Source organism: Aptenodytes patagonicus, chromosome 3 (assembly GCF_965638725.1).
Source record: "Aptenodytes patagonicus chromosome 3, bAptPat1.pri.cur, whole genome shotgun sequence".
NCBI classification, from domain to species: domain Eukaryota; kingdom Metazoa; phylum Chordata; class Aves; order Sphenisciformes; family Spheniscidae; genus Aptenodytes; species Aptenodytes patagonicus.
This window is the reverse complement of record NC_134951.1, coordinates 52,725,240-52,753,108: the sequence shown is the minus strand read 5'-3', so window position 1 is coordinate 52,753,108 and position 27,869 is coordinate 52,725,240. Positions and strand designations below refer to the sequence as shown.

At 41.2% G+C, this 27,869-nt stretch overlaps 1 protein-coding gene across 5 annotated transcripts; it reads left to right on the top strand.

Moving 5' to 3' along the window:
- On the top strand, window positions 1-23,004 carry BEND3 (BEN domain containing 3). Of its 5 annotated transcripts, XM_076333336.1 has the most exons (5): window positions 1-95; window positions 6,148-6,257; window positions 10,921-10,965; window positions 11,432-11,655; window positions 16,724-23,004. In XM_076333336.1, the coding sequence occupies exons 3-5, from the start codon at window positions 10,932-10,934 to the stop codon at window positions 18,974-18,976; spliced, it is 2,511 nt and encodes an 836-aa protein (XP_076189451.1). In that variant the 5' UTR covers window positions 1-95; window positions 6,148-6,257; window positions 10,921-10,931; the 3' UTR covers window positions 18,977-23,004. The 5 variants fall into 5 exon arrangements, with proteins under 5 accessions (XP_076189451.1, XP_076189452.1, XP_076189454.1 ...); XM_076333337.1 differs by lacking the exon at window positions 6,148-6,257; XM_076333340.1 differs by lacking the exons at window positions 1-95; window positions 6,148-6,257; window positions 10,921-10,965 and adding an exon at window positions 12,738-12,816 and having other exon boundaries at window positions 11,585-11,655.
- The last annotated feature ends 4,865 nt before the right edge of the window (window positions 23,005-27,869 follow it).

Genomic DNA, 27,869 nt, shown 5'->3' with positions numbered 1-27,869 from the left:
CACACAAAGAGCGGGGGGGAAACGCGGGCACCAGCGGCGGCCGCTCCAGCCGCCCCCGCCGTCCCGGGGCTCCCGTGCCCCCGCGCGCAGCCGAGGTAAGTCCCGCTGCCGCCGCTCGCCGGCCGGGCGGCGGGAGGGGCGCCGCTCCGCGCAGCCCTCGGCGGGGAGCGCCGCCCCGGCGGGTAGGGGAGGAACGGGGAGGGGGGCCGCGCCAGCGAGCGAGCGAGCGGGGGAGCGGGAGGCGTGGGGCCGGCCCCTCCCCCCGGCCGCGGCTCGGGGCCCCGCCGCCGCTCTCCCCCGCCCCCCCCGCCCCCCCCCCCCCCGCCGCGGGGCGCGGGCTGCCGGGGGCGGGGTGCTCTTTGTTCGTTGCTTGGAACGTTGCTATAGCGCTGCGGCGCGGGGCGCGCGAGGGCGCGCGCGCCCGGCCCGGGTGCCTCCATCCGCGGGGCGGGGGGAGGAGAGGGGAGAGTGGAACGGTCACGCCGCCGTCACCTCCAGCCTCACCTTATCCCCTCCCCCCCGCGCGCCGGCCACATAGATCCGCCCGGGCAGGGTTCGGACCGGAAGCACCAACCGCCGCCGCCGCCGCCTCGGGCTCGTGGGTCTGACCGCGGAAGCGGCCCCGGCCGCCGCGTGCGGGGCGCGCGGGGCGTCCTCGCCGCAGCCCCGCCCTCCGGGCGGGGCCTCGCCGCCGCGCCGCTCCCACGTGGCGGCCGCCGCCCCTCCGCGGGGAGCCCCGGCGGTGCGGGGGGCGAAAGGGAAAGCCCGGCGGCTGTGCGGGCTGCCGGGCGGCGTCGCTGGCCGTCGCCCTCTCCCGGTACCGGCTCCCCGCACCTCCCCCCCCCCCCCCCCCCAGCGCGTGCCCGCCGAGGCGCCGCGCGGTGGCTTCGCGGGAGCCCGTGGAGCAGCGTGGGGCCACGCGCCCTGTAAAAGCGAGGGCTGGGGTCAGGCTCCTGCTTGGCAAAAACGGTGGCAGTAGCGTCGAGCGGGTGGTTCTGTGGTAATTCGTATCGGTCCTCGGTGGGTCATGAGCCGAGGGGACCGGAGAAGGCCGCCGCGGGGGCACCGTCCGCCTCTGCCCCGGTCGCCCGCCGCCTCTGCCCTGCTTTCCCCTGTGGAATGTCCACACAGCCTTTTGTAAACAGAAGGGAACAAACTCTGAACCAGCAGAATGCGAGCCGGCGGCAGGCCAGCAGCCATGTGACGGCTTCCACACAGCGTTGACGCAGTCCCAGAGCTTTTTGGATTGAAGTGCGGGTAGAGTTTGCCGCTGCCACCTATAAAAAACAGCGTATGCCCGACCCTTGGGGCAGGGACATTTAAACAGGGAAAGAAAGACCTTTTCCCTGCTTCTGGCTGATACCTAGCCATCAGATTATGAATTTACGTGAATGGTTACATCTAATAAAACAAGTAGTTGCCAATAGATGTTGATACATTTTCCTTTTCTCTCCTGCTAAATCAAACTCGGCATTGGACCAACCACGCTTTTTATCTTTGCTAAGTATTTTCATAGCTTAGGTAAGTCCAGTGGATAAAAATAAAGAAGAGTTGATTGCAGTTTGGAGGAGACTTTAAATTGTCTGTACAAAGTTCAGATGGAACGGTATTTTAAAATAAAAGCAAAGAATGAGGGGAGAGAGAATGAAGCACTGAGGAAAACGAAATGTTTCTAATAGACCAGGGGAAGACGCCTAATTGAAGCAAAACCAAATTGATGCATTAATGCAAAACCAAATTGATGCATTAATGCTGGAAATAAACTAGGTTAGTATTTTGCTGACCAGTGCGAGATTAAACTGGTGTTTGATAAAGTACGGGGGACAGGTTGGTAAAACTTCAGCTTTAGGAAACTTGTGGGAAAACTGAGAAGGGTGATTTTTTTTTTTTTATTTTTTTTTTAATTTAAACTGCATCCTGCAGATGTAAGTAAAATGAAATAAAAAAAGACCCAAACTGAGAACATGCCCTGTAAGTCCTATTGGCAAAATGCCCTTGTTGCAGGCTGGCTTTGGTGGAGGCTTGAGGCTTCCTGTCCTTCTCCACGGGGCAGCAGAGGAGGTTTTCAGACTACGTTAAGTATAGGGGTTTTAGTGTCCGTAAGGGTAGTGCTTCCAACAACATCTGCTGGTTCTTTTAAAAAGATTTTTTCATAGTTTTAGAACTTGTTATACGTGTATTTGTAGTCAGAACATGGTTGTAATGTTGGAATGCTGTTTTCTAAGGTATTTAGTATTTCAAGTGTCAGTACTGGATATCAAGAATAAATTTTACTCAAAAACTCCACTCTTGGGTTACTAGCAGCACCCTACTATCTCAAAATTGATCGAATAGAAAGCATCTGCTTTTAGCATTCTTTGTATTGTCTACTTGCATTTTGTTCATTGTTCGATTAACTGAGGCAACATTCTTATTTCACAGTTTCTTTAAGAAGGGTAGTCAATTTGAAATCAATTTTTTTTTTTTTTTTTTTTTTTTTAATTAAGGTGGTTTCAGGTATCGGACTTCTTCAGCCTGCTCCCTTTTCAAGTAACTTTCCACGCCTTTTCAAAATTTTTCCTCAGAAAAGTCACAAGTTATAAGGAAACCTGACTAAATATATACAAAGTACAGGCAGGTGTACAAACAATACAGATTTTCCCCTCCTTCCCCAATTTCTGTCTGTTATACTAGTTTTAGGTGTAATTTGTAACATTAGTAAGTAATGTTGTTTCAGGCAGCATACCGACAGTGACCCTTTCTAGTTATTTGCTTATTCTGAACATCACACCAGTGAGTGTGGTGATGAGGTTTTCAGCAATAGAAGGATACTTAAATAGAAAATAAAAATATTAATGAAAATGCAAAAAAGTCCAGAAAAAAAATTTGCATTGTTTTGTTTTTTTGCGAAGGCCTTGTCAAAATTCTGTAATATTTAAAGGCAAATCACTGGCCCATGGAACTGAACAGAAGGCAAACATCTCCTCTAAGAAATACATTTTACGGCTCAATTTTGGAGCGGTATTTATGTGTAATTCAGTTGAATTGAATTTGAGTTGCATTGTTTTTTACAAATTGGAGGAATCGAATGTACCCCGAGGATAATTGCAATATTGAAATTATTGAACCCAGTGCTACAGCTAGGAAGTAAAAGATGCAGATTACTTGGCTCCCAAAGCAGAGCCCAGAACTCGCAGTTCTCTGGGTTTGCTTCTGCAGCCCAGCAGGAGAGCTTTCCAAGAGACAGCCTGGAAAGCAACACGCACCCTGAGCAGGAGGCAGCTCCCGGGCAGCCTGAGCAGAGGCGCGTGCTTTCGGTCCTGTCTCCTCCTGGGACTGCAGGGCCGCGTGTTGAGAATGGGTGTTTGCCCTCGTTATTTCAAAGCGTTACGCAGGAATCGTTCTTCTAAAATGTCGTGAGGGACAGTATTTCACGCTGTGACCAGGCGGTTAGAGCAGCCCTCCGCTCACCTGCTGCATGGGACGGGACTACTTCCACCTACCCACACCGGCTTTCAAGGCTGTGGGCTTCCCTTGGGAAGCATCGGTCGCTTTCTGTGTTTTATCCAGTGCGTGTTTCATATGAAATACAGACAGAGACCCAGAGACAGGGAGCAGGACCTGTTACAGGAAGGTGTAGTTAAGAGGAGGTGCTACGTTTTGGCTGTTAAAGAGCAGTTCAATGTACAGATCTTGTAAAATTTAGCCAATGTTACCTCTTTGGAATATCAGCTTTTTTGGTATTCCCATCATTTATTCAACTTCACTAGGTTACCAGTGCTTTAAGAGGAGTGTTGTATCTTTCACTGCATGCTGAAAGCAAGGAAATTGAGCAGCTTATTCCACATACACATAAACACATTTAATGTTATTAGCAAACACATGTATCTTAACTTTTGACCAAAATGTAAAGAACAATTCACCTCTTCAGAAGCAAATGACACTCAAGTAGAATACTTTCATTGAAGCCTCTGAGTTTTATATATGAAGCAATGTACCACCATGAGGCTTTAAAATGAATAAACATCTCATAGTACACAATGTCTAAACCCCTATATTTTTACTAACATTCTTATAGTTGTTAATGAACAATTAGAGACATTCCTTCCAACCTACGTGAAGGCACTAAAGTATTTAGCAGGATGGTGTGCATTCAAGAAGCAGCATCTACTCATTTACCACGCACTAATGAACTGAACGGTACAGTGTTATGCAAGCATTTAATTTATAAATGGCAAACTTATATAAAACTGGTAACAGGCATTCTTATTAGATTAGAGTGTATTAGTTAAGATAATGATTCATTTACATTTGTAGTTATAATTAACAAGTGTTATGAAGTCAGAATTTCTTTCCACATACAGCACATGTGCACTTTTATACTTTTCTACATGGTTTTCACGCTAATTTTTTTTTTCAGTTGTCAGAACTTACTACATTAGATATGAGAGTTTGAAGAGTAAAGAGTTATTTTTTTAGTTATGAACAGCAGAACCAACTGGTTTTTTTCTGGTGGACTTTGTTTTTTTAAGTCAGAACTTGAAAGTGATTGATCAGGCTTTCTTTAAGAATGATTGCAAAGGCAGAGAACTGCCTTGATCGTACGTTATCAGCAAGATCTTTTCTCTTTGTATTGTGCTTTTACAATGGTCACAATCATAAGACAGGTAGGGAAAGCATCCTCCGAGGCCAACACATGAGTAATTGTTAGGTGGTAAATAGGAAGAGGAGAATGCACATCATGGGATGATTTAACTTAGGCTTATGATTCCATTCTGTTTTATATATCAATAACTAGGTACAGTTTTATGCTGTTTTTAAGTAGCATTGTGCATTATACTTGACGATATGAGACTGAAATACGTTTAGGGTATGATTTGCAATTTGCTCCCTTACTCATAAAATCTTTTGTACCTAAGTGCTTTAAATCCTTAAGGCTTCAGTGCACATTTCGGGTAGGCACATTTTTGATAAATGGATCACATTTTTTGCTCTGCTTGCAAAAACAGCATCAGGGTGGTAGTTAGCACTAAATGCACAGAGAAACATTCCAAAACCTCATTTTTAAGGTATTCTTCCATGCTTTGGAATGCACAGCATTGCGCTACGCACTGAGCTTCCCTGTTAGCCATGGGTAATACCATTTCAATGTTGGATGCTGTTACCAAAGTGGTACAATGATACAATTAAGTATCATAACCTGGTAAGTCTTGATTAGAGGCATGTGTCTAAGTGATACCAATGGAAGTAGGGAGTATTAAGTCCCTTCATTGAGCTGTCTCGTTCCTTGTCTAATCTGATGAGAAGAAGGGAGAGCAGATCTGTGGAAAGGGGATTCAGCCAATAGTGACAGCCAAGGTGTGCTGGGACCCCCCCTTCTTTCCCTGCTCCCTCACGCCCTGCCCCACCACTCCTCTTCCCACTTGCCCTCCAGTGTGCCATAACCTGGTGATTAGATCACTCTTCTAGGATTTGGGGACCTGGATTCTTGTCTATGCTGCAAAATCAAGCAGGAAAGTAAAAAAAAAAAAACAAAAACCCCAGGTTTTCTGGCTCCCAAATACTTCTTCAAGCATTGTTCCATTGGTAAGTGAAATACCCTACACTTATTTATGACTGTCCTCTACGAGAGTCCCAAAGTACTGAGCATGTTCTGAAAATGGGTGTTGAATCTTCGCCAGTAGGCCAGATGCAGAGGAGTTCCTAGTGCAGCAGTCCCAGCAGGTGTTGTGTATGTGGTCCACCAGAAACTCATTATCTAGAATCTGTAACCACCTACAAGTTTAGCTGGTAGCTGAGTGGGATTTCTGGATCTTGCTGCAAATGACAAGATCACAAATCAAACACGTAGATCAGTGTCTAGAGTTAGACTGTAATGCATATTCAATTTATTAGAAGTAGCTTAAGTTGAAACAGGAGGACACAATGCTGTATATCACATCAGTTCTCTGCAAATAGGCTCATCGTACATTAGTTTAAAAAGAACAGTATTGTCGTTTGCATGATTGCAAATCTAGGTATTTTTATTCACGTCTCTTAGCAGAACAAAGCTTTAATCACCTTAAGAAAACCGTCCTTTTTGGTTATCTTTTTTTAACTGTTTCAAGTGTCAGGATGTGTGGGTGCGTCTGGAGGACGGAGCCAAAAGGAATGTTTGTGTCTTCGCAGGTGAGTGCTGGCATCCCTCAGGCTCCGTTGCGTGACACCTAGCAGTGGCTCAGCACAGGTGTCTGTACAGTACCAGCACTAGTAGCTGTCAAGGCAGTTTAGATGGGAAGGTGAGTATATGCTGATACATCAGCAAGGTGTTTATTTTGAGACATTGATTACATAGAAATTATAAACTACATACTCTTTTCAAGAAGACCGTTCTCAATAGATGAAATGTAGACAGTAAAATCTAATGATTTATTGTTTGCTTTGTGAGGATAGGGTCCGTTTACCTCTTCTTCCTTGATTGTTGAATTTGTCCGAGTGCTATGCATCTTCCTGTTTATCCTACATTAGATAGGTTTAGCTAATGACTGTACTAGAAGCAGACTGCCATTAATCAAAAGCAGAGTCTCTTTTGAAGAAAAAGTGAGAGTATTAGCTATTCACTTCATTTTTAGTGTTCAGAGGTGTAGGATCCATGATCAGGGTTATGAGAGTTATTCTTTCTGAGTGTTTTACCCATGTTTTAGCATAAGCATAGAGAAACAGTGTGCTAGTTTACCTATTGTATGCCTGTTCTGTCAGATGTTTCTGAACTGTTCACACATTCTTTGGAATTTAACTTTATACATGAGATAGAAACCAAAGAACCCAAAGAAAATGCTTCTAAAATAACTTGGTTCACAAATTAAAATATTTACAAGCAAAATCCTAAAACTTGAAGTTTAAGGTTTATGTTCATATTTTGTAAAGCATGATAATTTTGGCCAGTTCAGGTGGAAATACAAGAAGTTTCAGCTAAAATTTGGAGATACGGGTGCTTAGGCTACAGTGCCAATCGACTTCATTAGGATCAGGATCTGGCTGTTGATGTAGCTGCTGTTGTAGGTGTTTGGTATGTTTTGGAATCCTCCTTCCAGATCCTCTTTTCACCGGAAAGTAGGATACAGCATCCGTCTGTATCCCAGCAAGATAAAGCTGCCAAGGCTGGTTGCTCTGCTAGTCACAGCTGCAGACCTGGGCTCCCAACTTCAGCGCAGGGTGTTCACCCCTTCCTCGAACTAGCTAACCGCTGTCCTGTAGATAGCATTGAGTCAGTATTAGACTAAGGATGATACATGTATTTATCTTCTGTTTTGAAAAAAGACATGTAAGGTAAGAATGAATTATGTTTGTATACTCAACATGACAAGGAACAACTGTCAGGTGCTTGCTTTACTGGATGGATTTCTTACTCGATTGCTCTTTGCACTATTTTGTCCCAAGTTCTTTTAGGTCTTTTTTTTTTCCTCCAGCTTTGTTTATTCTCACAATCTGGGCCAGAATGCTACCTCAAAACAGATTTTGACACTGCTGCCTCTTCTACAGAGGCAATAATTATTATTCATAAGTACTGATTCACTGCAAACAGTATTTTAAAGAATCTGAAATGTTTTATCTTTAGCGGACTTTAAACAATCAACAAAATTATTGTTAACCTTACATAGACAGGCATAGATGCATGGACATGCTCACGCGCGCACACAGACTTTCCCCCTTCCCATAGGCCCTAACTTCCTCTGGAAGCGATGATACAATTGCTCTGTTGATACCTCTGTGTCCGCTCACTACTCTCTTGTGAGTCCGTTGCTACCCAAATTTGAAGCAAGATGGTGGTGTAAATGGATGATAAGTGAGGTTTCATGAAGCGGTTGAACCAAGCCAGTGGCTTGCTGGTATGAGAGAGAGAGATTTTAATTCTTCCTTTCTGTCCCAAACCCCGTGTGTACTGCCGAGCTGTGCCCAATTACTTGCCTTACCTTTTACCTCTCTGAATTAGAAGACAAGTAACCCGGCAAAGGAAGAAGTGAATTGTTTTCTGTCAGTTTATCAAGCTGGAAGAGCTCACTGAAGGTTAAGGTGGGCACCCATGCTTGACCGAGGAAGCAGGTGGGACTATGAGGCAGGAAATCAGAGGGGCAGTTGAATCCTCTCTCTTGACAGAAGCTTCATTTTTTCATAATACCTAAGTTCTTAACAAATCTCACAAAGAAGACAGGAAACCAGATAAGGAGAGAGATGTTCCTAGGGCTCCCAAAAAGGAAGAGGTTGGAGCTCATGCTTTGTTTGGCACCAAAGAGTTCAAATATGAAACCCAGTCTTTCTGTGCCTCATTGATTCTGATGCTGGTTTTGACTATTTGCTTTTAATTGTATTCTGGCAGTTTTCAAATTTAAAAAAAAATCAAAATAAGTAATAACACTTTGTATCAAATTTGTGAAACAATGTTTTGACTTAATGTTATTTGACCTGAGTTTGGGATAGCTTTGGGTCTTCCTGATGTTGCCTCCTTTAGAAAGTTAACTGTTAACCAGGGTATGTGCTTTGCTTTAGTTTTCACTTTTTTCCAGTTTTAAGGAGTGGGTATTCAGATACTCATTTATCTTCTCCTTCCAGTTTGCTTGTATTCTCTCAGAGAAGTTCTCCTAAAGCATTCTTCCTATTTGAGTAACAGTAATAGCAGGAGTTGGAAGGAAAATATAATTCCCTATATCTGCTCCTAAATATTTTGTGTTGTTCTGCCCTCCGCCACCTTTATAGTCTTCACTTCTGGCTCTGTGTTTACCATCTTTTAGTGTTTTGCTCTGATAGAGCAGTCTAGGATTATCTAGAAAACCATTTTGATTTCCATTACAGAATATTCTGTAGTGGTATCGGCTGATTTGCTTACTGTCACCTCACGCCCTCACAAAAAGACTCTGTGTCACACTTCTTGAGTACTGGCGCATGTTGGTCTTGTACCACATCCCTCAGAGCTAAGCCTAGTGCAGTGTGGAAAAGTGTAAGAAAGATCTAGGCACTGAATATCAATGTATCTGGGATATCAGGGCAAAATTCAAACATTTAGTACTATGTGCTTTTCTTAAGGTCCAACGTAGCTTTTTGATGGTGCTGTACGAAGTACACTGTCTTAGGATTTTTCATAAAGAGCTGTAGTGGCTGTGTCTAAATTCATAAATACTGTTGAGTTGGTAAGACTGGGTATTAACCCTCACCAGTGCTTATCAGGTGGTTTGGAAGTTGGTGTGGGCCACTTAGTTTCATGCTGTTATGTCTCTACAGAGTTTGCAAAAGTTTAAGTGAAGTGATTATAGTACTGTTAAGCTGGCATAATTTATATGTGGATCAATTCATAAATGCAAGTCCTGAAATAGGGGATTATGGTGGGTAAAAGGAGTAGCCATCTAGGGGTTTGTAGTAGCTCTACGTCCAACTGAGAGAGACTTTTTCTGGTGACATGATGATGAAGACAATCTCACGTTATCCTCTTGAGGATGCCCTTTACAAGGCTCTATATAGGGGCCACATTGAAGATCAGCACATCAAAGGGTATTTTGGCTTCTAGAGTGGCCCAGTAGGAGCTGATTTTATAACTCCATGCATCTTTTGTTTGTGTGTGTGTGCTACCCATTGTAGTGCAATCGTACAAAATCTTATCCAGAATGGGATCTCATACTTACCATTAACAGCCATCAGTTGCTGACAAAGAAAACTTCATAGCTACACAGCATTCAAGTGTTACAGAGTTTTTTAACAGTATTTTGAGATTAAAAAAAATAATAAATTCTATTCAACACTATTCAGAAGAGAAGTAGAGACTTTTTTTTTCCTCCAAAACAGATTCTCTGTCTCTTTCTCTCCCCATCTCTCTTTTAAATTTCATTATAATTACCACTCCTGGGCTGTACGTACACTTTTGATTGATTGGTTTAATTCACTTGCTCCAGCCAGAGAGAAGCCTGTCTTGATTTCAGACCTTGGCTAAAGGACAGGCAGGAACAGTTGGAAGAAAACTATTTGAAAGAAGAATGTAACTGTAGAAAATGTAAAGTAATAGTACTCTGGGACCAAGTAAACATAATGCTGGGTGTAGATGAACATGAGCGGTGTGTGACAGTTCACCAGTCACCAGCTTACCAGTTGAGAGTGTCAGTTTGCAGCTGTGTGCCCTGTAACGGTCCGTGAGATCTGGTTAGGTTGTTTGCTTTGTAGATCTCCAAAAGATTTAGAATATCTTTCAGGAACATGTCCACAGATTGATGTTTGCCCCCAAGGAACTTGCAAAATTAGTTTTCAAGGAAACAGAAATACAGCTGAGTCTTTTGTGTGAGAGGTAATGCTAAAATCATGCTAGAATAATACATATATTTGTTTTTCCTTACAAAAGACATTCCTACATTATTTAGAGGCTGACAGAAAAAAGTAGTTACTGTAGATCTGCAGATTGCTCTGCTGGAATTGATGCAATCCGTATCAAAAGATCAAAGATTTTTAAATGAAAACTTACTCCAGCATGTATATTACAGTTTATGATGAGTTTTCCTTCTGTGATGACTTTGGGTCACCCACAATGATAATATAAAAACATTTGACTGTAATAAGTAGTGACTTGGTACAGGATGGAGAGTTTAATACAGTTAACTTCCATTTATATACTGCCAAGATACTTTATAGAGAAGGTTAAATGACTTTTACTTTTCTGCATATCAGAAAAAGACATAGAGTTTTAAATACTTTCCTAGCTGTCATATGTTGTCTGCAGTATAGTTTGCATGTTGAGAGGCCTATAGGTGGCCATGAAGTTTACTGAAAATAGCTAGTTATTACAAATGTAGAGACTGGAAATTATCTGTGGGCTGTTAATGCCCAATGGCTCTAGATTAAAAGTAATTATAAAAACAGATGCAGAGATTTCCTGATTCCAGAAGATGCTGATATTTATTTTTGTATTTTTGTTTTGTTCTTTAGTGAGATAGAAGATGAATTCAGCTGAAATCACTGATGATGATGAAGGTAAAATACTATACTTTGTGTAATTTATGATCAGGCAAAAATACTTGTTGAATTAAAGCCTTTGTGACCTGATAAAGAATGCACTTGGATCAAGACAAATTACATTAATGTTTTTTAAAAAGCTATCTAAAATATACCATTATCTTTGTTACTCATTATATTTTCTGCTCTACATCCTTCCTCCCCCTCCAAAAAAATCTTCCTACTGTAACTTTATTTGTTTATACTTTAGACTCTTCTTTGGGGAAGAAACTGTCATTTACTGGATGACTGAATGGTTCCTAGCGTAACAAAAACTTGACTTTGGGGTGACCTCAGCATACACTTACCATACAAGTCACAAAAAATAATGATGTTCTTCAAAACACATTTTCATAAAAAGAAACAAACCACAAAAGATTATATTAAGGGTGTCATGGTTTTCTGGAGAGAGTGCTTTATCTTTCTAAACCTTCTCTTTTTCCAGTAAAAATTCCTAAAAAAAATGTTGTGAAAGTAGAAACAGAAAACGAAGATGAAGCTCTAGACTGCTCGGTAACATCCAGATCTGCTGAGAAACACTCACTGGATGGCGCAGTTACTTGCCTACAGGATTCCAACAAACGGAAACAGACCTCACTTGGTTGTGATGGTTCAGGGAGCCAGCAAGATGTCTTGCCCAGTGTGAAGAAAAGACGCTTTACACAAGAGGTGACTTCTCTATACATGACTGTGTGATTATTCTGTTCATATTTCATAGGCTAAATTCATTGCTGCTCTAAGCAAAATGCAAGTCATTTAACTAGATTTGCATTAGTAATGAGTTTGAGGCAAATATGGCTAATCTTAACCCAGTTTGCACACATGACTTGTCTGGGTATTTCTTTAAATAACGTGGGAGCGATCATATCTATGAAATACAGTTACAGGCTAATTCATTCATGTGAAGTATATTTTTGTTGTTTGTCAGAGAACGTAGGAGCAGGTAGTGATTTGGATTAACTGAGCATGACTCTGATTACAGTCCCTCTAATGTCACACAGTCCTTCAGCTGGATCCTCAGTGGTAGAATCAGGGCTGTAATTCTTCCTTCTGTGACACGGATTTCGATGTCAGTGAGACAAGTATAAATTTGTGTATTATTTGAAAGATAAAAATGCAGGGATGCAGAAAACTTCAGCATATCAAGAGCAGAATGTATTACCATTTCTGGTGCGGCATCCCACTTGTGACAATCCAGATGCTTGTCCAGCCGGTGAAGGAGATGCCCAGCCTCTTCCATTATCCTGTTCTAGTGTTTCACCTCTCTAGCAACTGGAGATTTTTCATTAATCTTTGCTGAAACGGAGCAAGTTTCTTTTTGTCCTTGTTCTTTTCAGTAGGGAGAGCAGTGATCATCTGTTCCTAGAAAAGTCTTCTGCACATGGGAGAATTGGTGTGATGTTGTCCACCCTCAGCCCTTCCTTTCCAAGACTGAAATTCTGTTTTTTTCAGCTCTTCTTCAGGAGTCACCTTATATTTTTGTTGTTCTCTTTGAGATTCCTGAAAGGGTAGCGTCCAGTGTTGGATAGTCACTTCTCTTATAACACCCTCTAGAACACTATAATGACCTCCTGTTTTTCACACTCAGCACTTTATTAAAATAACCTAGATTCAAATTCATCCTCTTTTGAATAACTTCAGGCCCTATATTTAGTTTATGACCTACTCTAATGCACATATCCTTTTCTGCTGTTCTGCTACCTAGCTAGTTATTCCGTGTTGTATTTGTGTATTTCATTTCTCCTTTCTAGCCATAGCTCTTCATATTTCTTTTTCTTGACTGTCATCTCTCTGACTTCTCGGGGCTGTTTTTTTCCCTGAATGCCTGTGGTAGGTAGGTTTTAATCTTATTACATGGTTTCTTTTCCTTTCTCTTCTTCTTTTTACAATTGTTTTACTTACATTCAGATTCTTAAAAGAGCTTTATAATGGTCTCTGAACTGTGCTTGCTTTGGATTTTACTGTTTGCTGTTTGTCTTTAATAAATTTTTAAATTTAATTTGAAATGAATTATAACTTTGGACTTATAATATCAGAAAGTGACCCAGTAACAATGATGAAAATTCATTCTTGACTCACCCCAATGAATCAGCATGTTTAGTTAAATAACCAACCGAAAATAGTCCTCAATCCTAACAGCATTTTTGAATTTAATTACTTTTCTAGTACCCGTATTTTGTTTTAGTTGATGACTTCATTAACTATTTCTGTTTAAACAGAGGACAAAATGTTAATTATTTTTGAGAATATTGTGCTCGTAGTATATTTTTACTACACATCACATAGGCATCTATGTATGATATAAGCAGAGCTGTACTTTTTATGGTATATAACTGTACTATTGGGCTGGTGTTTATATTACTAAATGACTTTCTATCAGAAGACATTTTGCTTTTTTTAAATTCTGATTGTCACTTCACAATGAGAAGTTCGTTTTCCCTAATTTTCTTTAAAAAAAAAAGTAGAATAAGTTTAAAAAATATGTGCAAGACATTTCCAAGTTCTCATGTGTTTGACAGAATCTTTTTATATGTTTCTTGCTTGTATATTTATTCTTCTTTACTCATATGCTAGAATATTATGCTCTGTATTCTTACAGATATTTAGACTTTGTTTATTAAGCATAATAAAGGCCATAAATTAGCTGGACTTTACCACTGAACAGAGAAATAACTAAACGGCTTTTAAAACTTGGCTTAGGACTCCGAAAGATAATGTGAGAGACTATTTCACAATTACTTATATTGGTCGATGTTTACCAAAATACTGCATTTTGCAAATGTTCAAAGAATGTGTATAATATAAAAACTTGCTGAGCAAATGTAGTATAAAAAGCAGCACTATCTTATGTACATCGAGTCTCATAGAACAATATCTTTGCTTATTTTTTGATGGTACATTAAAACTGATCGTCTTAAATGGGTGTAGTATTATCTGAAATACATTGATGTTTAAAGATCAGTGTTACAGAAAACTAGTTAAAAATATTAAATACTAGTTTAATTGGAGAATTTACGAAAAGCCATGTATTTATGCTGTGGATAGTGCTGTTCCCAGATGGAAACTGTATAAAGACAAGATAATTAAAAGCAAAAGGAAAGAAAATGAGAACACATCTGAAATAGAAAATCCTTAAATGTAGGCCCAAATGTATTGTCATCTGTTAGTTGAACACTGACTATGTGTTTCTGAAATTTAGAAAACCAAATTCGTCCCGCAACCAGATCCAAGCACTGTGAGCTGCGTTAGTGAAAGGGCAGAAGTTCTGCTGCCATCGCGGCAGAGATCTGCTGTAGCACTTCTCCTACAGAGCACCGCGTCCAAAACTGAGAATGCAAACTTTCACAATACTCACTGTCAAAGTGCAATACGATACTTAAGACAGTGAATTTGTGCCGTTTAATACACATTCTAATACTGCTTTGCCCTGGCTCTGTGTGTGAGGTGTGCATTAATAGAAGTTACTCCCACATTGCCAAGTTTTACTATATAATTAATTAGGGAAGGAAAAGGTACGGCAGGAGTTCTGACGAGAACTGACAGACAACTGGTGGCCTGTGGCAAGCTATTCCGTAGAGAAGGAATTGAATGAATCATACTCTGTATGTGAAGGAATATTTGGAATATTCTCTGTAAACAGGAGTGTTAATGGAAGAGCTAGCTACTTAGGTAGCAGGTCTCACTGTATCTGTAGGAAATGTATTATCCAGAATTACAGGTTTGTTTTGTTCTTTTGACCTAAAATGGTAAAAGAAATTTGTAATTCAGTCTGGGTGTCTGACTGGGGAGCAGAACTACATTTATTGTCTGGAGATTTTCATGACCTGCTTTCAGGTGATGTCTATTTGGGAGAGCTCTATTACCATCTGGAAATACCTCTGTTTCTCCACTGACAAGTATAGGTGAGGTATGACGACTTCAGTCCCAGCATAGGAGCCTACAGTTAGGTGGGAGCAATGTGGATCTCAGTCTTTTGTGTTCTGATATTTTACAAGTCACACAGAGCTGATTTAGCTAGGGTGTATCATACCACTTGCTGGAGTAAAAGTCACCCTTTAATAGCTGGTGGTGTTGCAGGACTCTGGTTCCTCGCTGTCCTCATAGCAAATGTGCTTTAATATGAGTGGGACTGGAGGGACAGACTTCTAAATGGGACCTGGAAGTCAGGTGTCCTAGGCACCACCATAGCTAGGGATTCTGCGCACTGTGAAATATATTGCCTTTGCGTTATGCTTTCATTTTATCATCTGTTCATCCACACAGCTTTGGATGTGAAAACATGAGGTTTCATGTGCAGGGTTGTATGATGTCAATGAGAGCAGAACTTGGAAACACAGCTTCAATTTAATCGAGTCTGCTGGTTTCTAAAGTTGGAGTGGAAACCAGCTTGTTCTTTCTGAGCCTCTTTTGAGTATACATTGCATTAGAAATTAAAAAATAATTAGATTCAATTTATCACTGCAGTAAGCAGATGCCGTGTGTGAGTACACATAGGGACCAGATTTATTTCATGAGTGTTACGTGTCTGTTCTTTCAGGAAGAAACCTTAATTCACGTTCCTCACTGTAGGACATAGCGGGGTCTTCACTAGAATTTCAAATTGCTTTTGGCTCTCAGCTCAGACCTCAAGTCTGTGTTCCATTTGTTTTAATACTTGAATGCAAATTCTGTGTTTTTTATCTAATTAATGTTCTGTGGAACAAGCCAAGCAAAATGTTTCAGTACAGTCTTCTCTAAAATCTGTGAGTGTTTTCTTATGTTTGAATTCTGTATGTTGGATTTTGATTCTGTTGATCTACTTAACTTCCTAAGAATTATTTGCAATATCCACGTGTTTGCAAAAAAACCCCAACCCACCCAAGCCCTGCATATTTGCTGTGAGTTGATGAAAATGCTTGCTTCCAATTTCAAGCAATGAGGAAGAGCTAGAAATTATTGAGAACATTAATTCCTTAAGAGCTCATTACTGGTTTTTATATAAATAATTTAGAAAATTAGAAACTTGTAAGTCTAAACTTCCCTGCCTTTCAGAAATAAAGAAATCTTAGGCTTCCCTTTTTAAAAAGGCAATACCAAGGTACTTTTCACTTTGATTTTAAGTTTTTATTGTTTAAATGGAATACTTTTTTAAAATTACAGTCATTCTTAGAACTTGTTTAGGAGTTGTACACCATTATAAAGATAAAAAAAACCCCTTTCACATCAGAAAGAAGAGAATAAGCATAATTTTGGTGTCGTATAGCCTTTGTGGTATTTTGAAAAGCCAACCTAAAGAGAGTGCTGGAACGTTAAATGCAGTTGCTGGAGGCAGTGGCAAGGTCACAGGACTAGGAGTCAGAAAATCTAGATTCTATTCTTGGCTCTGTTGCTGACTTGTTGCCACCCAAATTCTTTACAGCCCATAGATCCTCATATGCAAGGTGAAGCATAATGATACTTAATTTGGGAGAGTTTTTAGAGCTCTCTGGGTAAAGAGTACTAAGGATTATTATTGCATTTCTATTCCATGGAGAAAGCAATGAGCCAAAACAAAAAAAAAATAAAAACCTAAATAATACTTTACTGTATTTTTATTTTTCCTAGTGAATTTATTAATTTTGATGCATTTAACACAACTAAGTCCTCTGGAGAAAATTTGACTTTGCATATTTATGTAACAATGCCTGCTTAAGGGGCACATACTTACAGCTAATATTTTTAAGGCAGTCTTACTAATACAATATTTATTCATTCAAAGGGCCCCCTTTCAAACATGAAGAACAGAGATACTGGCTCACCCACTCAGGTAAATGCAGAGCAGCCAAACAAGAACAAGAATCCTAACGTAACGTGGCTCTGTGAAGAAGAATCCTTCAGTGACATAACCACTCCATCTTATAAAAAACCTCTCTATGGCATCTCACACAAAATCACGGAGAAGAAGAACCCACCAGGAGCAGAGCAGTTTGCTTCTTATGAGTTGTTTGAAAAAATCAACCCCAGCAGTCCCTCGCATCTTCGGACTTTGAACGACCAACGCAAAAGGGACTCGGCTGCAGCCATTGCCGTAACAGCGGCCACCGCAGATTCAGACCCAAATATTTATTCTTTGATACAGAAAATGTTTTACACGCTTAACACCCTCAATACCAATATGACTCAGCTTCACAGTAAAGTTGACCTGTTGTCTCTGGAGGTTAGCAGAATTAAAAAGCAAGTCAGTCCAGCAGAGTCCGTTGCAGACTTCAAGCCTCCCCCGGAGTACCAGCTGACTTCTGCGGAGCTCAAACAAATCATGGATCAAAGCACGTCAGGCGGAGACCTAGCTTGCCGGTTGCTAGTGCAGCTCTTCCCAGAGCTCTTCAGCGACGATGAGTTCAGCAGAAGCTGCAGTGCATGCGGCTTTCTTAACAAAAGGAAACTTGAATCTCTTCATCTGCAGCTTATCCGTAACTATGTGGAAGTTTGTTATCCTTCTGTGAAGAATACAGCTGTGTGGCAGGTGGAGTGTTTGCCTCAAGTCAATGATTTTTTCAATAGATTTTGGGCTCAAAGGGAAATGGAAAACAGTCAGCAGAATGTGCAATCGTCCAGTTTTTATGAGACTGAGCAGGTCGAATCCTCTCATTTTATGGAGGATAAAGAGCAGGAGGAAGCTTTGTCCTTGGACAGGAGTAACGCCATTGCCTCAGATTACATGCTGGATGCTCAGGATCTCAATGAATTTTTAGATGAAGCTTCTTCTCCAGGGGAATTTTCTGTTTTTTTGTTACACAGATTGTTTCCGGAACTCTTCGACCACAGAAAATTAGCTGAAAGGTACAGCTGCTTTGGAGACTCTGGAAAACAATTGCTGGATCCTCATCGGCTTCAAATAATCCGTAGGTACACTGAAATTTACTTCCCAGATGTGCAAGAAGAAGAAGCCTGGTTGCAGCAGTGTGTTCAGCGAATAAACGATGAGCTTGAAAATACATATATGGATGGAAGTGAATGTGATCAGATGAGAGATGACTGTTACGATTCTTCTAGTTTACCAGATGATGTATCAATCATAAAAGTGGAAGACAGTTTTGAATATGAAAAACCTGGCAGACGCTCAAAAAAAATTTGGCTTGTACCCATAGACTTTGACAAACTTGACTTCCCCCCTCCCGATTTTGATGTCCCTGTCCCGGATTACCTGTTGAACAAAGAACAGATTAAAAGCATATATGAAAGCAGTCTTTCCATAGGCAACTTTGCCTCTCGATTGCTTGTTCTCTTATTTCCTGAACTGTTTACTCATGAAAACTTACGGAAGCAATACAACTGTAGTGGATCTTTAGGCAAGAAACAGCTCGACCCCACTAGAATTAAATTAATTCGACATTATGTGCAGATACTGTACCCCAGAGCGAAGAATGACAGAGTGTGGACATTGGAGTTTGTTGGGAAGCTTGACGAGAGGTGTCGACGAAGAGACACGGAGCAAAGGCGCACGTACCAACAGCAACGGAAAATCCACGTGCCAGGGCCCGACAGGAGGGAATTTCTCAGCTATGCAATAAACCCCGAGAGGTTTCGAGAAGAATTTGAAGGGCCGCCACTGCCACCAGAAAGAAGCAGCAAGGATTTTTGCAAGATACCACTCGATGAACTCGTCGTTCCTAATCCAGACTTCCCTGTGCCTTCTCTGTATTTGCTGTCTGATAAAGAGGTAAGAGAGATAGTGCAGCAGAGCCTGTCAGTCGGCAACTTTGCTGCCAGACTTCTCGTAAGACTCTTTCCCGAACTCTTCACTCCGGAGAATCTCAGACTGCAATACAACCATTCAGGTGCTTGTAACAAAAAACAGCTCGATCCTATCAGACTGAGACTGATCCGTCATTACGTGGAGGCAGTTTACCCTGTGGAGAAAATGGAAGAAGTATGGCATTATGAATGTATACCGAGCATTGATGAAAGATGCCGGCGTCCTAACAGAAAAAAGTGTGATATACTGAAAAAAGCAAAGAAAGCAAAAAAGTGACAGGCTCTTTAAATTCCTAAGACTTTGACCACTAAGTTATTGTCAGGATTATGCTTTGGTTTAGACTGAGGGGCCTGTCGGGAGCTGAGGGTGCTCAGCATCTAGGACAGTCAGGCACTAAGTTTGTTGCGTTTTAATGTGCGTGTTGCATCTATGTGGGCACCGAAGCAGTGGGAAGTGGCTTACTACATTTGCACATGGGTAAAGACCGTAAGTCGTCGGTGATAGAGCTATGAATGACTCGCTGAGAGCATGATTTTCACTGGTGCAAATACATGTATTGAAACTGTATTACTCCACTCCCTATTTCTGCATCTTCCTTTTTTATCACTTTATAATAATCAAGAATTTTTTTTTTAAATCGTTGTGCTCTTCAGGGGCAGTTTTTCATTATACCCTTATAAGCAGTCTTGTTAGTTAATTCGGAGTTTGAAATTTAAACTTAATTTAAATTTGAAAGTGCCATGTTCATTGGAAATCATTGGAATATTAGACTTTGCTTCTACAGTAATTGCAGCTTCACGTTTGTTTTGTTCTTGATGATACTGAGATACTGAAAATAACAATACTGTGACAAAGAATGGGTCAGTAAGGTGTCATTTGCATTTTTGACTGTTACCCAGGTTTTATTTCTAAACCCAAGAATTAACTGTTGAAGAATTGAGACGTGAGCATAGACACAATGTGAATGTTTGGGGTTTTTTTTTTTTCTTTTGACACCACAAGCTTAATCCTGCCCCTGTGAGTTCTTTTTTTTGTTTTGTCCAGTGTCACCGCTGGCGTGACTGAGGATGGCTCGTCTGAATAAAGCCAGCAGAACAGACCCAAACCTATACCCGTGCAATGTCTTGCCATCACCTGCTTGCCGCTCTATTTGTAAAATAATAAAGACAACAACAACAACAACAACAAAAAGACCCGAAACAAGAACTTAGAAAAATTTTAGACCTTACTTTCTATCAAAATCATGATTCCAAAGGTTTCCAGTATTCATTTTGAATTGCATATATAAAAAGTACGTGCTAAGATTGGTTTTGTGATGGAATTCAGTGTTTCAGGGTCCCCATGTATGAGCTGTGGTAATGTAACTTATTCTTTGTGTGAATGCAGCACCAGCTGGATATTTCGGGTGTAGGGATATTGAATTCTCTCACTTTGCCAAATTGATTTAGTGTAATTAGTAGCTATTTGGAGGCATAACTGTGTATGTATAACTTAGGTTCATACGGTCAAGTTTGCATCATCATGATGTTCAAGTCTAACAAAAGCCACCCAGAACCCAATGTGAATTTGCTGTATGACTTGTCACTGGAGAGTGCTGCTTTAAAACTGTTTTCCTCTTTTTCTTTTTCTCTTTTTTCTTTTAACACTGATAGAAATGGTGAGAGGGAGTCAGACTTGGATTTTTAAGACAGTAAAGACAGTGATCACTTATTGACCGTCGCTGGAACATCTTGGAGCAATTGTTGATGTTCTCTGTGGTCCTTTTTTGTTGTTTACTTAGATGGATCATAGTATCAAATTTTAAGTCAGTTCCAGTGTAATTTTCTATTTTAGCATTTGTAAGAAAGTACAAAATACTTGATATTTTTACTTCAGATTTTTAGAATTTATTGTTCTTAGAGTCATATTGATCCCTTTCTTTTAAAAGCAAAACAAAACGTTTTTTCCTAATGGCAAGAACTCGTAAAAGTATTATGTTAAACTGGGAGTAAATCATAATAGATCGTAGCATTTGCTCATTTTCCCCATATGCTAGCAACATTCTCAAAGAATGTATGAAGAACGTCGTGAATATACTAAACAATACACTGATACTGTTTATATCCATTTAAATGTTTCCTGTTGGTTTAAATAATAGCAGACCATGCACAAAATGGATATCAGAGCAAATAAGGCTATAATAAAATGAAAACATTTTACCAAAGATAAAGAACTGATACCACAATGTCTGCATCTTATCTTTCATTTTAGTGCATAAACTTAGCAAATTGAATGTATCCGAATCCAAGACTTTCTCTTGTAATTGTATGCTACCTAGCACCTCTGTGAAATTTTTTACATGCACTTTTATGGGAGATATAAAATGACAGAAATTATTAACAGCTGCTTAATTTGTTGTTGTGAATGGCTGGCCAGAAGGTAAGAAATATAATTATATTTTCTTATCTTAATGTTGTACACGTATCACCACTTAGTGATGTCGAAGCTCCCAGAAGAATTCAATATATATTAAACTTTTCTTACAATTGACAGATGTTACTAGCTAGCATGCAAACTTGAGGCATACCGGCTTTTACTGTAGATGCTGACATTAAGTCAAAAAATCAGTCCATATTATCTACTAAGTAGTGAAAAAACAATTTTCACCTTTTAAAATTACATTTTTGAAAGTGGGTATAGAAAGATTTTCATTTTTTTTTTCTCTTAACTTCTGTCTAATTGCTGTGTACATTCCTTTTATCTCACTCTTCACAACCCTTTCACGATTCGTTTGTTTGATTGTATGCTTTATAACTGATACCAAGAAAATACAGACATATGAATAGTGACATAGTTCACTAGTGAAAGCTCTTGCAGTGCATGTGAAGTACAGCCACTTCATCCAGTTGGTCAGTCTTGTAAATAAATTAAAGGTATATTATTTTCATACAAGAGGAATGTTGTCTGGTGATTGCTTGAGTACGAGCAGGATTTTTTTTCCTATAAAGTCTGTTACTAAGATCTGAGTTAACCTTAGCTAGTCAGACAATACATAAATGAAAATACCCTGGTTTGCTGCAGCCATTTAAAAAGATTTTTCTGTCTTTCAGACTTTTTTTGTTTAAAAGAATGAACTTGTCATTTTGAAAGTGAGGCTATGATAGGAAGATTGCTAGATATTGAAGCATTTGGAACATACATAGCCATGCACACACTGACTTCCTATAGATGAACATGCCTCTCTACCTACGAGGTCAGTAAACCCTGTTAAGGTGACTATCAAGTGTCTCTATCTACTTCTTATAGTTTAAATATATCAGCTTTGGGTAAGCTTTGAATAGCCCACTTCTAACAGCTTTCTAAAAGAAATAGTGTAATATATCATAGCTCTCTATTTTTGTGTCTTACCCGTTTTCTACAAATTAAAAACTTACTTAGAAGCTCTGTAAAAGACGTAAAACAGCACATCAAAAGCGAAATCAAGTTTATTGCCCGTTAACTGTATTCAGCTGACAGAATCAACAAGTTTGCAAATGAGAAAAATCTTTACTTGAAGTCAACCACCTTGTTATGCATTAGCATTGCAGCCACCAAAGTATTTCATGTTCTAGGAAATGTTTGTGACTGGTTTTTCTTATCTTCAGAATGCATATAATTTATTTCTAGATACATGTTTTTTAAATCTGTCATTTGTCTCTTTTCAATTATTGTTTGATATTTATATTATGTTATAGCAGTGAGAAACAGAGAATTGCGTGCCCAACGCTCTACAAAGGCACACCAGGTCTAATTTCATGCTGGAAGGGGCTAATATGAATTCCACAGCCCCAAGAAGCACAAAATAATATGCAGGTTTTATGCATAATTTATTTTTATTCAGATTTTGTTTCACTGATTAAAGGGATGTGAAACAGCTGGAAAATTCAATGTCTTAAGCTCGCCTGTACTGAGGATGGGGCGTAAATTGACAAGTGTTCTTACTTAAAATGCACATTTTAGTTGATTGCACTTAAAATCTGTGGGAGAACAAGTGTGGTTCATAGGTTCGTGCCTATGATTTTTCTGAGTAAATCAAACAAATTCCATCACTGCCATTGCCAAAATTTCTTCGCTTCCGCGGTTTGACTTTCTGATTTTTTCCATTGTTACTGCAACTCAGTTGGCATCAACGTAGTTACGGGTTTTTTCTCAGAACATGCTGAAAACATCTGTTTAAATGTGCTTGAAGTTGTTTAAAATGAATAACTGAAGTGGTGGTTTAGTTCCTTCTCTTAATTCTCTCTTATGATTGTCTTTGCTAAGATAGATAAACGAATGGGGATTTCTTTCTTTTTCTATCTTCATTCTTTCGTACCTACTTTTTTGTCCTAGTAAATATTAAGATAGATAAATTTCTAGCAGTAACAGTGCTTTCGAAATCCTCATTTTACCCCCTCCATTATAAAAGTCATTCATCTACACTTCTCACTGGTAGTAATAGCTTTAATTTCTTACAGAAATTTCTTACAGAATACATAATACTCATCATTATCTTTGTCACAGCTCATATAAATCCTGTTTTGAGAGGTCATCTCTCCTGCAGCAGAGCACTGGCTGGAGGAGCTGCCCTGGGTTGGCCAGTCCCAGTGCTGGAAGCAGATGACTCCTAACAAAATCAAAACTCCATCATATTCTCAACATTTTCCTTATACCTCATCTGATTGGCTGGAGATTAGCCCCTACGCTGTATTATTTTTATCCAGCATATTCCTTTTCATTTTTGTCATTTTCTAGTTAGTGGCCATAAAAGCCTGTGACACGGACAGACCACCCGCTTACTCCGTTTCCTGATCTGTTCCATGATGGGGCTTTGGTCCCCACTGAGCATCTTTCTTTCATTAACAATTCAGAAGAAGAACTTTGATTCTCACAGGAAGGGAAGAGCTGTAATAGAAGGGAAATAAAGCTGTTCTGGAGAATATGACATGGTCTTTTCTTACTTCTCCCCTTTCTCCTCCCTCCCCCCCCACCAAGGCAAACATGAATAGAACAAACCTGTGCTTTTTTTTTAATAGGTTTTCCTTGCTTTCTTTTTAAAAATTTAGCATGACTTCCCAGTCAAAAAATGGGCAAAATCACCATGTATCCAATCACACAAAAATTGGTGTTAATAGATGGAAACAAAATAAATTGTGATTGCTGAAGACTGGAGGAAGATCAGCTAATTAAGATCTACACACACACACACACACACACACAAATGTCAAGTAATCATTCCCAATTTCCTTCACAAATTTCATTATGGCAAAGCAACTGTTTGCCATTGCTTCCAGAGGCATTTTGTAGTGTTGCGTGTTAGTGCTCACTTCTCTGGGAGGCAAAATACTCCTTTAATCGTTACACTTTCAGGAATGTACCACTTCAGTTAGCTCATAAGGTAGTGTGTTAGCAAGGTCTACAAATGTTTCCTGTGAAAAGAAAATCCCGAGGTACCTGTGAGCAGCAGGAACAAGTCACTCAATAGGATCACATCCTACATTTGAGATTTGATCCCTTGTATAAAACCTAGGAGTTTGGTTTTATGTCATGTAATGCCCTTGTCTCTCTTGCTCCCTATCTCTCCTTGTTCCAAGAATTAAAAAAAAACAGGGTCTCTTTGAAGTGCTTGTCTGTATGTGCATTGAATGCTCAAGTGCTGGAAATGGAAGGATTTTTTAGCTTCAGCAGTACTCAGATTTGCATGGGCATGGCTCCCACACACACCCCCTTTTGCATTCCTTTCCCCATGCATGCCATCGTAGAATGACCACCACAATTGGCCTGCACAGGCTGTTGAGTACTGTAATTTGGTAGGTGCTGAAGGTAGACTGTCCTGTTCTGACATGCCATTACAGAAAAAAAACAACCCCAAGAAACAAAAAAAAACCCCAAAATAAAACCCAGGAACGCTTTAGTGCTTTTCTGTTCTATGGAAAAAAGAATTGCCTGTTATTTTGGGGGGCCAGAAGGGTCAGAGTATAACCCCCTTCTCTCTGTGTTGATCTGTAGGCAGCAGAACTTGGAACCTTTTCAGGAGCATCAGTATGTGCCTGCTTTAGTTGACCAGGCTGACTCTTCTGCCAGACTCGAGTCCAACTCCTGTGCGAGCAATTCCCCGCTATTCCTTCACAGGATCCTCCCGCGCCCTGCTCTGTAACGCAGGCTGGCCCCCGCGCAGCAGGTGCTGCAGCGTGTAACATATTGCTCCTGCAGCAGGTGAAACACGCAAAGCTTGTCAGATAAAGCTGCGTCCTGTGCCAGTGACAACTGGGTCCTGTACCCACAGCATGACGGTGCCTGCCTCTTACAGGACCAGGCAAAGTCTTCTGGATCAGATCATCCCGCTGTGCAAGGGCAGGTATGCTGGCCATTCTGGGCTCCATGCCTGACAGCCAGCATTAGGTTGGATTCATCTGTGGTTAATGCAGAGGTGGCTTGGCAGCACAGACATCTGGGCAGCCTCCAGTGAACTTGTCAGTCACTTCTCAAGCCATCCAAACCTCCCTTATGACCTCTCAGCAGTATCTCCACCGTGAGGAAGCCCTTTCATATAGTTCCTCCACCATGCAGACTAAGAATGGCAGATGCCCATGTCCTGGAGCAGGAAATTCATTACAGCAGTGACAAAAGGGCAGAAGCAGCGATCACTTGCCCAATTTACAGTCCATACCCTGAACCCTGAGCAGGAGGAAAAGCATTTGTGTGTCTCCCACCACTCAGTACTCAGGGGCACTAGAGATTTGGTAGTTGACTAGTGGCAGATTCTCTGTTTTGGGAAGATCATTAAAACTTTTGACCACTTTTTACTACTTTGCCATGTCATCTGACCAGACACTTGACCATGTTATCATCAGATGGATTCCACCACCTTAAATTCATGGCAATGAAGTGAAGATGCACAGCTGATTCACAGATAAGTTTATGTATGCTTTACATACACGGTCTATGTGAGCCTACCTTGTCTAAAAGCCCCCTGAAGGTCTGGCAAAAACTGTGGCTGTGATGTGCCTGTCCCTACACCTCCCAGAACACGTGCTGGCTCTGCTCGCCTGGCACTCGTGTCGGTCATTAACCAAGCCTTGCCTTTCTTTAGCTCACCGTCCAAATGTTTAAAGGTTGCTCAGCAATGTCTGGCTCCAGTAAAAAGGTCTGATCAATACAGAAGCTTATCCAGAACAGATCAGTGTAGCCAAGCGGAACAGCTACTCACCTTCCTGCTGTCATAGTTTTCCTCTGAGATCACCCTGTCTGTGACTGAAGCTTTCTTTTCTGAAGCCAACAGGTACAGTTCTCTCTCCAACCATTTCAATCCTGAATCCACAGAGGGTGCTCTCACCCATCACAGGACTCCTTAGGAAGGTCTGCCTTTCTTTTCCTTTACTTTGCTGATACCACTAGTGGATCAACACTTAAAACCTATGAAAGCCTGTTTCTACCTTCATCTGTCAGTGAAGACCTGGTTTTGGTGGCAGTCATAGACAAACAGAATGGTTTGAGTTGGAAGGGACCTTTGAAGATCATCTAGTCCACACACACCCCCCCGCCATGGGCAGAGACATCTTTCACTAGACCAGGTTGTTCAAACCCCATCTAACCTGACCTTGAACATTTCCAGTGACGGGGCATCCACAGCTTCTCTGGGCAACCTGTTCCAGTGTCTCATCACCTTCATCATAAAAAATTTCTTCCTTATATCCAATCTAAATCTATCCTCCTTCAGTTTAAAACCAGTACCCCTTGTTCTGTCACTACAGGCCCTGGTAAAAAGTCTCTGTCATCATTAGGAAAGGGCTAGGTCTTGATTGCAAGCTCTTGTCTACTTTACTTCCCAATAGGCTTTTCCAGAAGTTAAAATCCAAGGTTTTGGCCTAATACTGTGTTCATATTCTGTCCAACTCAAGAAATTACCCTGCCAGTGCTCTTTCTTATGTCAATGGCTTTCAGGGATGCAACTTTCCTGCCCATAGAATCATAGAATAGTTTGGGTTGGAAGGGACCTCTAAAGGTCATCTAGTCCAACCCCCCTGCCGTGGGCAGGGACATCTTCAACTAGATCAGGTTGCTCAGAGCCCCGTCCAACCTGACCTGGAATGTTTCCAGGGATGGGGCAGCCACCACCTCTCTGGGCAACCTGTGCCAGTGCTTCACCACCCTCAGCATAAAAAATTTCTTCCTTATATCTAGTCTAAATCTACCCCCCTTTAGTTTAAAGCCATTCCTCCTCGTCCTGTCACAACAGGCCCTGCTAAAAAGTTTGTCCCCATCTTTCTTACAAGCCCCCTTTAAGTATTGAAAGGCTGCAATAAGGTCTCCCCGAAGCCTTCTCTTCTCCAGGCTGAACAACCCCAACTCTCTCAGCCTTTCCTCACAGGAGAGGTGTTCCATCCCTCTGATCATTTTCGTGGCCCTCCTCTGGACTCGCTCCCACAGGTCTGTGTCTTTCTTATGCTGAGGGCTCCAGAGCTGGACGCAGTACTCCAGGTGGGGTCTCACCAGAGCAGAGCAGAGGGGCAGAATCCCCTCCCTCGACCTGCTGGCCACGCTTCTTTTGATGCAGCCCAGGATACGATTGGCCACCTGGGCTGCGAGCGCACGTTGCTGGCTCATGTCCAGCTTTTCATCCACCAGTACCCCCAAGTCCTTCTTGGCAGGGCTGCTCTCAATCCCTTCATCCCCCAGCCTGGATTGATACTGGGGGTTGCCCCGACCCAGGTGCAGGACCTTGCACTTGGCCTTGTTAAACCTCATGAGGTTCACACAGGCCCACTTCTCGAGCTTGTCCAGGTCCCTCTGGATGGCATCCCGTCCCTCAGGCATGTCGACTGCACCACTCAGCTTGGTGTCGTCTGCAAACTTGCTGAGGGTGCACTTGATCCCACTGTCCATGTCATTGATGAAGATATTAAACAGTACCGGTCCCAATACGGACCCCTGCGGGACACCACTCATCACCAACCTCCATCTGGACATTGAGCCGTTGACCACTACCCTCTGGATGCGATCATCTAACCAATTCCTCACCCACCAGACAGTCATAGAATCATTAAGGTTGGAAAAGACCTCTAAGATCATTGAGTTCAACCGTCAACCCAACACCACCATGCCCACTAAACCATGTCCCTAAGTGCCACATCTACTCGTCTTTTAAATACCTCCAGGGATGGTGACTCAA